Source organism: Monomorium pharaonis, chromosome 10 (genome assembly GCF_013373865.1).
Source record: "Monomorium pharaonis isolate MP-MQ-018 chromosome 10, ASM1337386v2, whole genome shotgun sequence".
Lineage (NCBI taxonomy): Eukaryota > Metazoa > Arthropoda > Insecta > Hymenoptera > Formicidae > Monomorium > Monomorium pharaonis.
In genome coordinates, this window is record NC_050476.1 from 20,108,049 (window position 1) to 20,124,769 (window position 16,721).

The following is a 16,721-nucleotide window of genomic DNA, read 5'->3' on the forward strand; positions in this document are numbered from 1 at the left end:
TTTTTCTATTTTATTAATTTAATTCTTAAAAAAGATAGAATTTATACGAATTGTATTATAAAAGGATAATATTTGAAGTATTATTGCTTTATGAATTTACTATTTTATAATTTTTATTATATTTTATATCAGTGCTTTCTTGAGCAAGTATACGTATGTACATACCTGCTTATGCAAATTTTTCTCATTCTTGATAAAATTATTTTGGGAAAAATTCTTTACGTTTTTGACCTGATAAACTAGAAGTTATTAAACTAACTTCATTGCAAATATTATAGAAAACATCTCCTGCCTTCTCACAATTGATAATCTATAAATTAAATCTAAATGGTTAAATTGCGATTATTTAATGTCATTGTTCAAAATGGTAAAATTATCGTGCACGATATGGGCATTAGTGCTTAAAAGTTTAAAAATTCCGATTTTTCAAACGTGCTTTGCTAACGCTTTGGAAGACGAATTTGGTTATCCTCTGATATCGAGTCCGCCAATTACGTCTTTCTTAATTGCGGTAAGTGTCTACGTTATCGTCGTCAATTCCACGATATTCCCACAATCTTTCCGACAACCGAAACCTGTTTTTATGTGTTTGTATGAGGTTAGTGTACCGCTAAGTATAGTATATTCGATCACATCTTTATATTTTTATATTACTATCTTTTTCTTCTTCTTTCTCTTTTTATTTTGAATTGCAGTTTCTCGTAACCGCGTTTTTTCTGGAATTTGCAATCACATGTATATGGACGCCTATAGACGTACTTATCTTAAGCACGCTACCGAAGAAAATTTATCCCGTACTGTAACGATTTACACTTAATTTATTTTATTAATTTATTTCTGTATTTTTATATTATTAATATTGTAATAACATATTCATGTATATATTTCAATAATTTATAACATTTATACTTATTAAAAATTATTTCGAGCAGGTACTCAATCAATTAAAATTGGGAAATGCAGCTGTAATGTTTAGTACGATTAAATCATATATGACGATTCTCACAAATGTAGTAGCGACAACGATTTTTCTAATTACTCTTCACGTTTCCAAAGCTGTCGATTTCAAAGATCTAACGTGAGTTTACAATAATGATGTCTTATTACAAATAAAGATTTTTGCTGTAATAACAGAAAACAAATCTTTTATTTAAAAAACGGTTGAGTTAAGCCACTTTTGCATAATATAAATTATAAATTGATTGAAAATTCAGAGATAATGGAGTAATATATTTTCTTGGAAACTTGGGAACAAGATTTTGGCAACGTTTACGGAGGGAGTTTCCAGAAGTTAAGACCATCAAGGAAAACAGATATCGTTACAACAATCGTAGAAGTGACCGTAATAAAAATCGCATAATTATTCGCTACAGGTAGTGTTTTAAGTAAGCTGAAGAGCAAAAATTTGTGGCACGGAAGAAATTAAACTTGAAAATATATCTTTGTATTGACTATAAAAAAAACAGTAATTTTCTTTATGTTGTTGTTTCGATGAATGACGATGCAAAGGGACTAATATAATTCAATTAAAAAATTAAACGTACGCTTTTGTCGTCTCACGACGGTTTTATGAAAAAGAAGGCATTTATTTCGTTCGAACTGAAGTGTAAAGTACAAATGGTATAGGTAATATAGTGATAATAATATAATAATTATAATCGTTAATAAATATCAATTCAATTAATAATACGGTGTGTCCCAGTATACTGCGGATTATTAATATTATTATTATTATATATACGGTAATTGTACTAACGGGATGTGTTCAGTGGCAGCGTTACATTATGTAATAATATGTATATATTACAGTGATCTTTCTCTTTTCGTCGACCAACAAATATAGCTGTTCCTTCCTTTTCCCATCTTCTCTCTCTTTATAATAAATCCATCTTACGTTTTATGATCATTAACTATACTACACTATGAGAGAACACTGATCCAGAACAATAAAAAGAACACCTCTCTAAAATTATTCTACATTGCCTTCTGTAATTCGCGTCTTGACTCGCTTCTTGACCTTTCATTTCTTAAGCTTTATAATATATTCTAGTGAAAATTTTTTATTGAATCTTTCTGTATGAAATACATTGTTCTCAAATGTATCGATATATTTAGCACATTTTTTGCACGTTACAAATTTGAGAAAAAGAATTTTAGTAAAATAAAAAATTAGAAAAATTAGAAATTAATATTGCACAGTTTTTGTTTAACTTTAATCAATTACATTAATTCAATTACGTAATACTTAACATCTTTGTTTTAAAAATACTAATCTTTTACAATAAATAATAATAATTATTTATAGAGCTAGTGTTAAAGAATTTTATGAATTATCGGAGGTGTTCTTTATTGTTTTTCGCAAGATGCGATGTGAAGTGAATTTCGTGTCGCTTTCTGCCTTCATGCTTTTTTTCTGTCTCTCATCTTCTTTTTTTTCAACTGAACGGATTAATTATGTACGAGTTTGCTCGCGCTCGGCCCTATAGTACCCCGTTTACAAAGTATACCTTTGTGCACAATTAGGCAGTGCTCAGAAAAAGTTGGGGATATGTAGGATGAGCATAAGGTCTTGTTTTCATTTCGCAACCGAAGATATCGAGGAACAACCTCCAATTACGTAGATAGAATGTAATATAAAATGAGATCGTTTTAAAAAACTCCGTAAGTACGTACTTAGGTGGTAAATTCTCATATTATAAAAATTTCCTGTTAAAAAGGACATTCGAACTTATTTGCCTTTTATTATGACGCCAATTTTTTGGATTATACGCACGAACTAACCAAGCATACAGACTAATCTAATTTAACAATGACGAATGTGTCTTGAGCCGAATCTTGTAATATTAATTATATTAATCGCGGCAAAAGTTATACATTGGAATGGACTTAAGGAACGTGTCGTTATTTTAGCTTCTCTTCATCGAACAGTCGTGTATTTTTTTCTCAAATGAACTACTTTGTTTATTTTGAATAGTCTTTGGTTCTTTTGTTACTCGTCATTAAATCTTCAATATTATCATTTGTTATGTATAAGTACGGTTGAAGTCAGTCGCAAATAAAATCGTCGTGTACGTTTTCTTGAGCGACAATCTTGCGGACTGTTTCCTGATTTATTCATTAACGTCCTGAATTTTACATAAAACATCGAAACCGATATATAATTACTTAATTGAGATTTTCAATATTGTAAATGTAGAGAGAAAAAAGTATTTTATTGAACTTTTATATTAATGATAAGTTTGTCTGATTTAGTCAATTATAATTTCGTGTAATTTATATTAATTATTTAAGTAGAATATTTTCGCACATCTATTGCGTCAAAGTTTATATTTATTAAAACTCGAGAATTTTAAAGATTTAAAATCTTCAGAAGATTCTATAAAAAAAATATTTAAAAGGATCCTGAAATATTTAAGAAAAATGTTGATCTTTCAGATCTGTTTTAGACATTTTTTAAATACTTTGCTCTCTAAATCTTAAGCCTTCGGCACGCGATACGATTTTTTATGCTAGATCGCATACGAGGCGTCTTAATACGTGTCCTGATTGGCTTGGATGATTATGTCACCAATCGTAAGCCAATGAGGATACGTAGTAAGACGCCTCGTATGCGATCTAGCATGAAAAATCATATTGTGTACCGAAGACTTCAATCAGTGGATATTCACTGATTCGCAGTGGGATACTTATAACTGTGATAATCAGTGAGTATTCACTGTCATTCAGTAATTTTCACTTCAGAGTTAGTGTATAATCACTGAAAGATCAGTGTATTTACTTCACTGATTGGTAATCAATAAATGATTATAAGTATATCACTGAAAGTCAGTGTATTTCCACTGATTTTGTCGAGTTTTCACCGATTCTGATTTAGAGAGTGTATAATTTTGTGAAATGTTGGCATTGAAATATCGGTTTCGATCTCTACATTCTTTCAATTTCAGATCTTTAGACTCTGCTTTCCTGTCATATATTTTCCAGCCAACGTATTTTATAAATACGACGTGTACATATACGCGTACACGGTTTTCAAAGCTTTTACGTAAAACAACTGAGGTGCACGGGTCGAGCGAATGGAAGAGCGTTCGAGCCTCATCGATATGCAGACACGCGATCAATCGCCATCGCAGATATTTTCATCAATTTTACAGAGTTACAAAAGTGGAAACTTGATTACCAATTCAAGTATACAGTAATTTTTATTTCAAGCAGTTGGACGAATTTGATATTTAACGACGAGAAAATTTTTTTGCGATATAATTAATATCCATTATCTTAAAAACAAGAAAGACAAATATCTTATTTTAATTGTATTTAAACTAGAAGGATGACGTTTCGTCCTTAATCCTCAAGTTAAATGAACGATCGATCGCATCTCATCGACGTGTACACTCGCATAATTAGGCTGCCTTTTTGTGTTTGTGTGTGTGTGTTTTTTTTTTGCCACTGCACACACGCGACGCGCGCTCGCGCGCTACTCAATACAGTTACTTAACGATAATTCTTTCGTCCTCCAATAACCTCATTCAAATACTGTCTCTGCTTAGAATCTACTTTGACGGGATCGAGTCGATGACGGGAATGTCTGGAGAAACTAAGGGATCTAGGACGAACGATAGGATTCGATGAATTGGACGTGCGGGCACCGAGAGAGCTAATAATTTTTTTTTAATAGATTCATTTAGTCGTATATATAAGCCTCGAAATTCGTAGATAATTGAAGAAAATTTTTATAAGATGTAGAAAGATTTTCGAGGATTTTCCTAAGCAATCTTGAAAAAATTTTAAGTGGATTTCTTTTTAAATTTTTAACAAAAAATACTTTTTCTTCATTTTTTCCTGACATTTTTCGCAATCAATTAATTCAATTAAAATGAGAACGGTGAATGTACACGTCAAGTAAATTCGAGAACTACAATTAAAGATCGCGAAACAGAATTGCATCTATTGCTACTCAACTTATTGCTCGAAGTGGAATTATTGCTGTCCCATTACAGGATGATAGAATTACGTCGGACATTCGTTGTAGCTTGAAGAACTTTATCTCTACTTTTCAAGATTCCGTCAGTGAGTTTTCCGTTCGTCAATTTAGCATTGAACGGTTTAGAACCGTGCCATCGATAACCGTTGTGGCGGCATTATTACCGCCACGATGTCGCGTCGCGTGAAAACTAATTATCACAAATCCAAACAAAACAAACGCCTAGAAGACATCAACTTCTAAATCTCACGAATATTCCCTAAGGCATCTTCTTTAGACTGTCGCTTCGTTGGATCACGTCGTCGCGCTCTCGGTACTCGCAGGCCATTGAGGAACGACGATAGTACGCGGGACGTGTGTACTGTTGTAAATATTATATACGCAACTTAATATCACAAATTCGTTGAAAAACCATACGCAAACACGATCATTGGTAGGACAATTATACAGCGATGCGCAGTGACGCAAATACTGCGCGCGCCGGCACACTCATACACATGTTAATTACAATATTCGTACAAGTGCTTACGACATACTCCTAAACGCCTTCTCCCTTCGACCTCTCTTTCTCTCTAACCAGTAAATTGACTATTAATATTCCCGTTGAGAATTTTACAGGTTCAGTCGGGGCTCGGTGCGCGTGGAAAGTGCCTCCCGCAAAAGGCGCACCTACATAATCGCGCGTGCACGAGGCGTCGAGAGGCGTCGAAGAGCTCGTCGGGCCTCATTTCGCGTTAGATTGGATCTTTCAGTTGATTTGCAAAGTTTTTAATTCAATTGATTACGATTATTTTTCTTTGATTAAAAAAGTCTTGACTCTTATTCATTTTATCTGGCTTAAGAATTATATCCGCATCGTTAGTTGTGTAATTTTTTTTTTTTTTTAGCAATCTTTTTACGCTTACAAGAACAAATTAATCTTCTTATTCGCGAATTATTAACGGGCAGTTTGCCCGTTCGGAAAATCGGGGAAAAGCGGTGAAGAAATTCCACAAGACAATAATACATCGACGAACCATTCGGGATGACTAGAATGGAATCCTGCCACATTTTTCCCATTTTCCCCTTGGCTCCTCGTGCACACGTATACCCCGTGTCGCGTGCTCTTCGCGCTCCGATTTCCCTTGAGAGATGTGACGTAAAATAAATATTAAAACTATCGAGATATATCAACGGTGAGCATATTTTAGCGAATGCGATTCTCATCTCTTTCTCTCTCTCTCTCTCTCTCTCTCTCTCTCTGTGTTGTCTGTATGTTCGTACGTGTTCTCTGTTTGTATGTATATGCATAATATATATTTGTATTTATATTTATATATATATATTTATATTTGTATTTATATATTTAGATTTTATGTCCGCTATGCCGTAATTATAATAATTACATTGTGCACGCACGGTAACTCATGCCTCTCACGGACCTTCTACGTTATTAGGTATTAATCAATTTCCCCTCTTCATTTCATCGTGCGCCTCTATATATATAAATCCATATTTATAATATATTTATATAATATATATTATAATATTTAATAGTATATAATGCTATTCGGTGAGGATGGCGGTGACGATGACGATGACGACAATGAGCCGATGTCGCGACAACTAACGATACCTTAACGACAATTCCTATTATGGCAGACTATCTACGGTAGGATCGTCCGTCATGAACGAGAGTGCGTTGCTTCCAGGACTCCTCCGCATTCAAGAGAACGAAATCGTACGTTTGTCGAGGATACGTCCCTGCGGGACTCGTGCAGAAGAACGAACAAACGAAGAGAGAGTTTCGCGTGACGAAGAAACGAGAAATCATCGTCAACGGTGACGATGACGACGAATTGTGCCGTTCTTAAACGGTATTCTCAAAATTCGTGTCAACGTATTACGAGATGTGCGAACTATTCAAATACGAATCGAATCGAATCTTACCTGCAAATTTTAATCCGAAAATTACGAATAATCTAAGACGATCAAATACAAATCGTATATATATTGACAATTTTTTTTTTATGTAAAATGACTTAATAACAGATAATCAAAATTATTTTTCTTAGATAACTTTTCTTACACTTCCTTTATTATGTGTATCTTAGAATTAAAACTAAAACAATAATTATGTTGGTAATTATAAGTTGTGTTTCAACGATTCGATTCGGACAAAATTTTGTCGAAATTCGACTCGAATTGTCATAAAAAAATCTCGAGTCGCACACCTCTACGACGCATATATGTATATGTGTATGTATATATGTTCGAATGTATGTGAATGCCCTTGATTAATGTCGTTTACAACACATCTAACACGTTCCGCCCGATTCGCGACATTTAAATAAATGAACGATAATCCCGGCTGCGCGAGGACGACACGCCGATCTAAGATCCGACATTGACGACAACAAAACGATATTACACCTACACGCATATTATGTATATATAAGTATATGCAGGTGGGTGATTGATTTACCGATGGTGTGACCGTTGATGATCGATGAGCGGGATCAATGCGAGGGGAAAGGGGGAGGGTGGGGAATCACGTTAGAAAAAGTCTTGCCGCGTATGTCTTTGGATATTTCACTACGTATGACGTACTATACAGATAGGTATATGCTGCGACTCCTCCGCCTTTCGTTTACCACCCTTCCTTCTACGTGCTACAGTCGCGTTGTTACAACGTTCCTTTATGCACCTTTGAGACCCCAAGAATACCATGTGTGGCCGTGTATGTTGTGTGCACGCACCGCGGATGACACGACGTTATCGTCACGTATAATTTAGTACTTTCACTAGCTGCACAACTGCGAGGAAGTTTGTCCCTCGCCGTACGTCGAGGACAACTCGTCACCCTTGGCGAAGAGTGGCGCGTGCACTCTTCCTCCCTCGAGGTCTTCCTCTGAATTTTCGTGATCCCTGTCATCCGACGTGACGGCTCAGGTCGTCCCGACTGAGGTCTCACGAATACCCGTTCGGATGATGTGGATCGCGTTACTCGGCGTGGCGTGACGTGGAGACTCGGCTGTGTTCTCGGCTGATTATTCCTCCTCCTCGCTTTCCTCCGTCGGGCCGTACATGTCGGCCAGCTTGTCGAATCTCGGGCCCCAGGCGCCTAAATACTCGTACTCGTGCTGCTCATCATCCGTTCCTGGGATTGAAAAAAAAATTGATTAGACGAAAGTAAAACTTGATGTTCGTTTATTAATACGAATAATTTTATATTAATAAAATGTATTACCATTAATTCGAAAAATATCAATATTATTTATTTAACTATATAATTAAAAATGAGTCTCATTCAATTATATCAAGTTTAATCTTAATGGTGATACTTCTCTTTCTCATATGATTTTATATATACGTATTTGAAACAAATAATACCTATTCCTTGTTAGGAAAAAGAGCAAAGGATTAAAAAATATTTAAGAAGGAAATTTTAAAACTGGTGACAAATATACATGTATGATATTTTTTACGGAGTACATAATAAAATATTAAATATCTCAAAAAATTGTTTTCTCGCGTACCGGAAGCTAGTGATTCCAGAGAACCCGCGGTGCTTCCACCACCTTCGTACGCGTAATTCCGTAAATCGTCGAAAGGCGGTGCGTTTGGATCGCTGTCAGCTCTCTTCTTATGATCTTCGATGAAGACACCGACATTCGGCTCCGGTCCAAGTGGATCTGAGAAAGTTTTAATTATTTTTTTTTTAGCTGTCGCATGAGTTATTACTGTACAGAATAGAAAAATAGTAAAACGTACAGGCTACTTTACACGGAGGTAATTTGCCGCCCATTTCCGGTATCGGGCCACCGATCGGGATCTGCAGGGGTGTGATATCGAACGCGGTCATGTCGTCCTCTCCGCCACCCTCGTCGTCATAGTTGATGATGTTTTCTCTCACGTCGTCATCCGGACCGGGATACTTTATGTGCGCTTCACGTCTTCTGTTGTAGACGACGAATACCAACACGAGAACTGCAATTTTTGATTAACAAATTTAACTCTCATTGTCCGTTGTTAAACAAAGTTGTTATCAATATATTAAAGTAATTATACTTCTCTGTCGAGAGTTCAAGCAAGTGCAAAGTGTAACAAAATCCACAGCAGCGACTGTGTTTTACGATATTGCAATGTACAAAGCAGGTGTCAATCTTATCAGTTGAAACTTTATTCTCGAAACGAAAGCTTACATTGGAGAAGTCTTGTGCAGTCAAATATGCAATTCTGATTAGAGTTTAATGCAAAGCACACTGTGAAAACAATTAAAGCAGACACGTAATATGGAGGAAAAAAGTATAGATAAAAAATGGGAAATAAAATAAAGAAACATGAGCTTTCGTAGTGAAACTTGTTTTATATTTCAATCATTGGGTTGTCACAAAAACAGGACTGAAAGAAGAACTGAAACATATTAAACGTAAAAATAAAAAATATAATAATATCAAAGATGCGTACGATAATGCGTAAAATAAAAAGATACAGTAGAAAAAGAAGCAAAGCATGCGTTAAATTATATTATACATTTCGTATTTCAATCATTTGGCAATTTGCACGTATATTGTATTATATATACTAACCGAGAATGATGAGAAGGCAGACGAGAATCGCCGCCAACGCGCCCATGCTCAGCTTGAGCGTTTGACCCTCTTGGACTAGCTCGCAGTTCTCGCCCCAAAAGCCATCGGGACAAATGCATCGGTACCGGAATCGCGGGTCCTGATTGATGCATCTGCCACCGTTCAGGCAGGGATAGTCGATGCACTCGTTTTTATCCATGCAGCCTTTGTTATCCGGCGAGGGAATCCTTCCCTCCCCGCAACTACGATAGAAAGCATTGAGATATATCGAGTGCCCCAAAGATAAGTGAGGTAATAATGATACTCACGTGCAGTCATACTCGTTCCAGAGATCGATACACTCGAAGGGATCCTGACAGATGACATTGGCGCACGGTTTATTCGACGGGCAATTCCTTTCCAAGTTTCGTGCCATCGTTGCTTGACCCCATTGAGTCCCGTTCATGGCAGGTGGTAAAGGAAGATGCTTTCCTTCTAATCTTATGTCGTCCAAACAACCTGAGATTTTTATTAAAATTTGTATAATTCTTTACTAACAAATTTATTTCATTATGTAGAAAATTCGAGATAAAAAAAATCATTAAATAACCATCAAAATTCTTATAAAATAAGGATCTGATCCGCTTTTTCATTTCGCAGACAAAAGGTTATTAGAAACTATCCTAATTTTTTATCTACCTTATCCAAATTAATTTTGTTTTATTAGATTTATTAGAAGAAATTATAATTAAAAATAAAAATCTCTCAATTAAAATAAATACAAATAAATTTTAAAGAACTATATATACAAAATTTAGTTTAATTCTTTCGTGAAAAGTAAATTACCTTTCTGATAATCCGCATAAACTTCAAATGTGCGGACGCCAGTGTATTCTGCCTTGCCACCCGCGTAAACACCTTCCTGTTTGTCTACGAGAAGCCACTGGTGACCCTCGAAGGAGAAGGTCTCATTAAATCTTCGTCCTTCGCCACCGTCCAGCTCCAAAGTTGCGGCGGATCCGTATCTCGACACTCTCACCGTGTGCCACTGTCCGTCATCGACGGCTATTGCCGAGAGCCAGATATCTCGCTCTTCTGTCCTAAGACTGTTCAGATTATACCTGAAGTGCAACCTGCTGTCTTTGATCTGCAATTACAACAAATATAGTCCGTTAAATCTCCTTTGTCCAATGAGTCTAATTCATTCAAAAATTATATTATACATGTGACGAAATTTAAAAATATGGCTATTTTGAAGATATACTTCAAATCATTATAAATGCAATTAAAATGACTCGTGCAAGAAATATACAGCGAAATTAAAACTCTTCAAATTGCAATTTATTATTCACGACTATATTTAAAAAGATGAATAAATAATCTTTTATATATATAATAATTAAATTTTTTAATCGGTTGATTGTGTCATAAAAGGGTAGGAAATATATTCATCGAATAACAAATAATTCTTTAATAATAAAAATTTGTTGCACTCACCTCCAAAATGGCGTATTCCCTATTATGCTGATCGCTCACTCTGAACAATTCGCCGTGAATCTCCCGGGTGCGGAATCTCAGTTGCATCTGAGTGGAGTACTTATCCGGCTCGAAGGACAGGGCATATTTGACGTAGCTCTGAGGTTTGAAGGTGGTCGGGATTGTCGGCGTCATGCAACCGGGACCGGTCCAGCCGGGATTACACTGGCATCTCGCCTCGGTGAAGCTGCCAGCGCAAGTGCCGTGTTCCCAGCATCGGAAGGTCGCCTCCTGATTGTTGCAAATTTCCTCCGTCTGCGGGCAACCAGCGACGCTGTTCCGCGAGAGACCCGGATGTGCGAGGTCGTACAGCTTGCTGTTGTGGAAGAGATTCTTGATGCAGCCGTCGAAGCCCTTGGCCAACGGCATGTGCTTCCATTTGTAGTCCGTCAGTTCGAACTGCGATATGTAGAGACCGCCGATCTGCAGTGGCGTATTTACGTTTAGGTACTCATTGAATGGCGGTATTGTGCCCGTGGCTTGGCAACTGGTGTCGTTGAATTCCGGCGAGCTTCCGTCCTCCAGCTCGGATATCTCCGCGGACTTGCAGTAGTCGACGATGAGCTTCACGGTCTGGGAATAATTTTCGCGTTAGCATTATCTTGCATTTATTAAAGGATTACGAAAGCTATTCTTGGGTCATAATAGGGATATAATAACGTGTAATGTATGCTCTTTTTTAAATATCGCTGGTACGCGTATTTATCATGTTTTGCAAATAAATAATACAATATTGATTATTTTACCTCCGTATTCCAGAAAATGTCAATCCGATGCCATTCGCCGTCATCCAAAGTCTTCTTTGGTTTCACTTTCAGCTCCAAATTACCAGATCCAAAATCGATCAATAGCTTTGGTATACCGCGCTCCAATTCGACCGAAATAAAATCTGTTGACACATTTAGCGTGATAATATTGCTAAAATATCCTGTTAAAATTCTAAAAGTTAAAAGGTTCAAAAATCTTACCAGAAACTATTACTTCGTCCTTTTCGGGAGGAACGATTGGACCATTATACAATAACTGTCCGTCAGCTCTTCTTGTGATAAACTCAAAGCTCAGGTGACTGTTGTCGCACATTTCCAAAGCGGGATACCATGCCCAACCGGTGCCTCGGAAACTCCTAGCGGTCTGTTGACATCTCGGACCGTTGTAGCCAGATGGACACTGACATCTAAAATCGTATAATATATAAAAAATTAAAACGATAATATAAAAAAAAACAGGAATAGTCACAATTTATTTTTGTATTTACAAAAATTCTTTCTTGTCAGGCAAACTTTGCGCAAATGCATAAGATTCCCAATATGTCAACGTGGAATTTAATCACGTGGAGTTTCACTTACGATAATCCAAACCGATCTTCCACACAGCGTCCGCCATTGTAGCAGGGGCTGTTCCTGCAGGACTCGCCCTTGCTGAAATTTCGCGCCCCGCAAGTACACTCGGCTATCACATCCACGCGTACGCCGACGAGGGCGGTTCTGTTTGCGTTCACCATGTACGGCAGATTGCTGATATCAAGAGTGTTCGTGCAACTGCCTTCGCACATCTCGTTCTCGTAGTAACACTCGTCGATATTGACCATAGTTATATTGATACCCACATATTGCTGGATCTATCAGGAAACGCAATTAATTTAATACGTTGTATTTATTGTATTATTTAAATTCATTTAAATTTATTTTTTAATCAATGTAACTTTGCAAAACATTTAAAAAATACCTTTAAATGCTAAAAAAAATTGTATTAGTATTTTCTTTTAATTCTCAATCTTTTGTATATTATAGCATTTTTTAAGAACATTATTTTATATATCAAAGCATTTATAATTTTAAAATATTTTTAATTCTTCGTATACAAACTGGATGGTTACCATCCATAATTTTCTGACCTCTGAAAAGCTTTGTATCTTTTAATTATCGTAATAAATAGAAAAAACTTAAAATTGCAAAAAAATTTTTTTAATCGCAAAATATAATTTTTTTAAATATAAAATTTCTTAAATTTTAATACCAAAAGTATGTAAATACTTTCTATAAATATTAAAGTTAATCCATGAATTGTTTCAAAGTTTTAGTATAAATATTTTAAAAGATACAGTTGTTCGAAAATTACTATGGGTGGCAACCACTGGTGTATGCGAAGATTGAAAAAATAAGTGTGTATACGAAGAGTTAAATATCTCTGTTTCTTGAATTTACCTTGTCGCGATTCATAAGTACGATGCCGTTAAGCCTGACTGATTTGTAATACAATGATCCGTGCGCTGCGAATCTGACATCTGTCACTGGTGGATGAACTCTCCTCAATTGAACGCTGAAAACATCCACATTTTCTTTGTCTATATTCAACAGATGTGCCAGCTTCTCCCTGAATAGATCGGCTTTGCTCCGCAACATAGTTTGATTCTGAAATCAAAAGTAAATCTCATAGTACCCTTCCGCGAATTAACATACAAAGATTTAAAAGGTAAAATTTAAGAACCTAAATCTATATTTTATTTATGAAAAATTAGTAAACGTAACATCAATTATTACATATTTATTAGGATTTGGAAACGCTCACCCGATAATTCCACACGCGAATAAAGTCCTCGTCCGATATCCCGGATATTCGAACCGATCCTGAATTTAGCACCGCCTCGTGCGGGATGCTCTTGACAATGACAGTCACGTTCGCGGGCACGTCCGTCTGCGTGTGCTTCCTATCGTAGACCTTGAACCGTAGATGATATTTGCCGTCGTGCGTCCCGGATTTCATGTAAATCATCCCAGAGTCCTCATCAAGCCTAAATTGCGCGTGCTCCAATCCTTCCCAATAGAATTTTTTGTCCGGCAGATCCCAGTCGTCCAGATCGTACACATACACCCTACCTATCTCGGTGTCTGGCGATTGTCCCTAGAAATTAATTAATTAGAAGATTGTATTACATTCATAGAACTTTTTAAAAATTACACTCGGTTTATGTTCAAAACTTAAGTTATAAGCAAATTATGAAATTTAATGACTTAAATACATACTGCGTAATTATATACAAAGATCTCCTTCGAGCCAGGCTGCATTTTATGATCGTTAGCGTCTCCTACGATAACCGTTAAGGTGCTGGTCCCAGACATAGAAGGATTACCGGAATCCTTGATGACGATAGGAATCAGGTATTCTTTTTGTTGTTCTCTGTCGAAGGATCGCAAGGATGACACTACGGCCATTCCATCTCCGTTGGCCCCCTCTGCAAAATGATGAGGGTATTAGTGATAAATTGTACTCACATTTTTGTGCAGTTCGATTTTTATTAATAAAAAGAAAATACATATAATATTGCGTAAAAAATTTTTCTGGATTATTAAAAAAATTTTTTTTTTGCACTATAAAAGTAATTAACGGAACTTACTGTTATCGCTCTCGACTTTGAAGCTGGCTCTAATAACGTCTTGCGCGTTGGGATCCATTCGGAAAGTAAACGGTGGGCCATTGCTCCTCGATCGATCGTCATCATCAGTGGCAAGGATTTCGACGACTTTCTTGGTTTGCGAGTGTTCCGGCACAACTGGACGATAGTCCTTAAGGAATCTCGGTGGATTATCATTAATGTCCTGTACAACGACTGTTAGTGTAGCTGTCGCGGTTTTCGGTGGTATTCCGTCGTCGATCGCCAAAATTTTAACCTAAGGCAATAAATCACATTTTAATTACTCTTACACTACATCAAAGTTTAATTTGGAACGTGTTAACAATTAGAATTTATTAAGTTATAATTTTTTCTATCGAACGTAATCTTTTAATGTTTTATCATGATTAAAAGACAAAGAAACTTTTATGAATATGTGTTGATATTTTATATAATTTACCTGATGCCGAGGAGTTTCTTCGCGATCAAGGCTTCTCTGTATCGATACGGTGCCATTTTCGTTGATGAAGAACTGTCTCTTTCGGTCGGAACTTCTGTCGATAAAATAGGAGACCTTGCTCTTGCCACCTTGATCTGGATCAGTGGCCTTGAATGTTTCCAGACTGCTACCTATGCGGGCGTTCTCCGGCACAGTGGTCTCTATATTGGCTTTCTCGAATTGTGGTTGATTGTCATTGATATCCCGCAATTTCACCACCACCCAGGAGTAGGCCACGTGATACTTGTCGTTGTCATTGTCCTCGCCCTGGATGATTAGCCAATTAAATTGTTATAAACATAATAAACATAATAATTATCTCTTTTTATTAATTTCGTAATTTAAATGTACAAGAAAAATATTGTGCTTCTCGCGAAACTATTAAGTTTTTTGCAAAAATTATACCTAATCAAAAATTTTATATAAACACATGTCTTTAAATATAACAGTTTTATAAAATTATATTTAATTAGAATTTCTCTATCTCTTGTCTTTCTCTTTCTTTATATATATCTCTAAAAGTTTATATATTTAATATAAATTTCTTTTTACTCACTTTATCGTTCACTTGTATCCTAAATCTAAAGCCATTACTCTGCAGTTGGTCCTCGTAATCCAGCGATTGCACGATTTTCAATGATCCTGTGCCATCATTGTTTCGTACCATAGTAAATTTATCGGCACCGTAACCGCTGTTCTCGATTACCTGAAATACAACATGAATTATTATTTCTCGATATTGGAATATAATTCAGTATAACGAACAAAGCTGACGACTGTATTATTCCACGCAATCTCGAAAATTAGCATTATTGAAAATACATATGTAGAAATGTAATCAGACATTTTGCGAATCTTATTTCTAACGTTCTAATTCCATCTATCTTTTTTTACATATATTACTATTTAATTTTATCCGTATTTTTTATGAAATTATAACATATTATGAAACGATAACGGTAAATTTTTTTTGTGATAACAACCGATATATATTTTTCTTTCATTTACTGCGATAACATTTTTAATTGCGTGATGAGTGACGGTTGCAAAGATCGAGTACTAGTACAGCAATCTACATGATTATTTTAAATATCCTGTTTTGGAAACTGATTAATATATTACGTCGCTAACATAAGAAAATACCTTGTATTGGAATTTATTAGTTTCGTCCTCGTCATGAACGGTTACGGTGAGTATCGGCATCTCTGGCAGATCTGGTCCTTCCGTCTCGTCCACTTCGGTAAACCACTCGTCCTTCGTAAACTGCGGTGGCATGTCGTTTATGTCTTTGACCCGTATCGACGCCGTCCCCGTACCTATCAAGAAATGCATTGAAATGTTGCAACGATGCCTTTCTACGGAATATCCTAGGCGGCTTTTAAAATATGCAAAACGACATTGCTATCGCTTGCGAAAATATCTGTAGTCGTTTTCACGCACATGGCGGCTCGTACTTGAATACAGATGAACACTCAGGATATGTAACCGAGGAGAGAGAGGACGGTTAATAATATTTTATTAAGCGAGTGTAAAATATAACAAAAAAAGTAAAACAAATAGAAACAGTCGATGACTCTTTATCTGTAACCAATAATTGATTAAATAATATTTCGCCAAAATGGAAGAAAAATTAACTCTGGACAGAAACTCTTATTAAATCGTTTATTTTAGGTATTGCGAGAGTTATGAAAATATAATTACGACGATTATTAATGGCTGCAATGGAAAAAGCTTTGTGACATTAATTGAAATTGGAATTAAAAC

The 16,721-nt window shown here is 35.9% G+C and overlaps 2 protein-coding genes across 10 annotated transcripts in view; one reads left to right on the forward strand and one right to left on the reverse strand.

Moving 5' to 3' along the window:
- The first annotated feature begins 187 nt into the window (after positions 1 to 187).
- Positions 188 to 4,550, forward strand: LOC118647814. 2 transcript variants are annotated; one of them, XM_036293393.1, is made up of 4 exons: positions 188 to 598; positions 696 to 794; positions 933 to 1,078; positions 1,215 to 4,550. In XM_036293393.1, exons 1-4 carry the CDS (start codon positions 350 to 352, stop codon positions 1,375 to 1,377), a joined length of 657 nt encoding a protein of 218 aa, XP_036149286.1. In that variant the 5' UTR covers positions 188 to 349; the 3' UTR covers positions 1,378 to 4,550. The 2 variants fall into 2 exon arrangements, with proteins under 2 accessions (XP_036149286.1, XP_036149287.1); XM_036293394.1 differs by having other exon boundaries at positions 190 to 511.
- LOC105839332 (neural-cadherin) overlaps positions 1,585 to 16,721 on the reverse strand; it is a 204,628-nt gene continuing 189,491 nt past the window's right edge. For 7 of the 8 annotated variants that reach the window (XM_028193763.2, XM_028193761.2, XM_012685576.3 and 4 more), the window contains 17 exons: positions 16,101 to 16,273; positions 15,514 to 15,663; positions 14,919 to 15,224; positions 14,462 to 14,735; positions 14,091 to 14,299; positions 13,636 to 13,968; positions 13,272 to 13,478; positions 12,414 to 12,685; positions 12,036 to 12,241; positions 11,814 to 11,956; positions 11,029 to 11,640; positions 10,378 to 10,678; positions 9,861 to 10,050; positions 9,553 to 9,794; positions 8,735 to 8,950; positions 8,500 to 8,655; positions 1,585 to 8,120 (listed from right to left, as the gene is read on the reverse strand). In XM_028193763.2, the coding sequence (XP_028049564.1) occupies positions 8,011 to 8,120; positions 8,500 to 8,655; positions 8,735 to 8,950; positions 9,553 to 9,794; positions 9,861 to 10,050; positions 10,378 to 10,678; positions 11,029 to 11,640; positions 11,814 to 11,956; positions 12,036 to 12,241; positions 12,414 to 12,685; positions 13,272 to 13,478; positions 13,636 to 13,968; positions 14,091 to 14,299; positions 14,462 to 14,735; positions 14,919 to 15,224; positions 15,514 to 15,663; positions 16,101 to 16,273 (4,100 nt within the window). In that variant the 3' untranslated portion in view covers positions 1,585 to 8,010. Of the gene's footprint in view, positions 8,121 to 8,499; positions 8,656 to 8,734; positions 8,951 to 9,309; positions 9,377 to 9,552; positions 9,795 to 9,860; positions 10,051 to 10,377; positions 10,679 to 11,028; positions 11,641 to 11,813; positions 11,957 to 12,035; positions 12,242 to 12,413; positions 12,686 to 13,271; positions 13,479 to 13,635; positions 13,969 to 14,090; positions 14,300 to 14,461; positions 14,736 to 14,918; positions 15,225 to 15,513; positions 15,664 to 16,100; positions 16,274 to 16,721 lie in introns of those variants that run through there. The other variant, XM_028193762.2, reaches the window with a different exon arrangement.

Coding starts and splice junctions, on each gene's coding strand:
- LOC118647814 (XM_036293393.1), top strand. CDS start 350: ATGTCATTGTTCAAAATGGTAAAATTATCGTGCACGATATGGGCATTA. Junction 599..695: donor TTTTTATGTGTTTGTATGAG/GTTAGTGTACCG, acceptor TTTGAATTGCAG/TTTCTCGTAACCGCGTTTTT. Junction 795..932: donor TACCGAAGAAAATTTATCCC/GTACTGTAACGA, acceptor TATTTCGAGCAG/GTACTCAATCAATTAAAATT.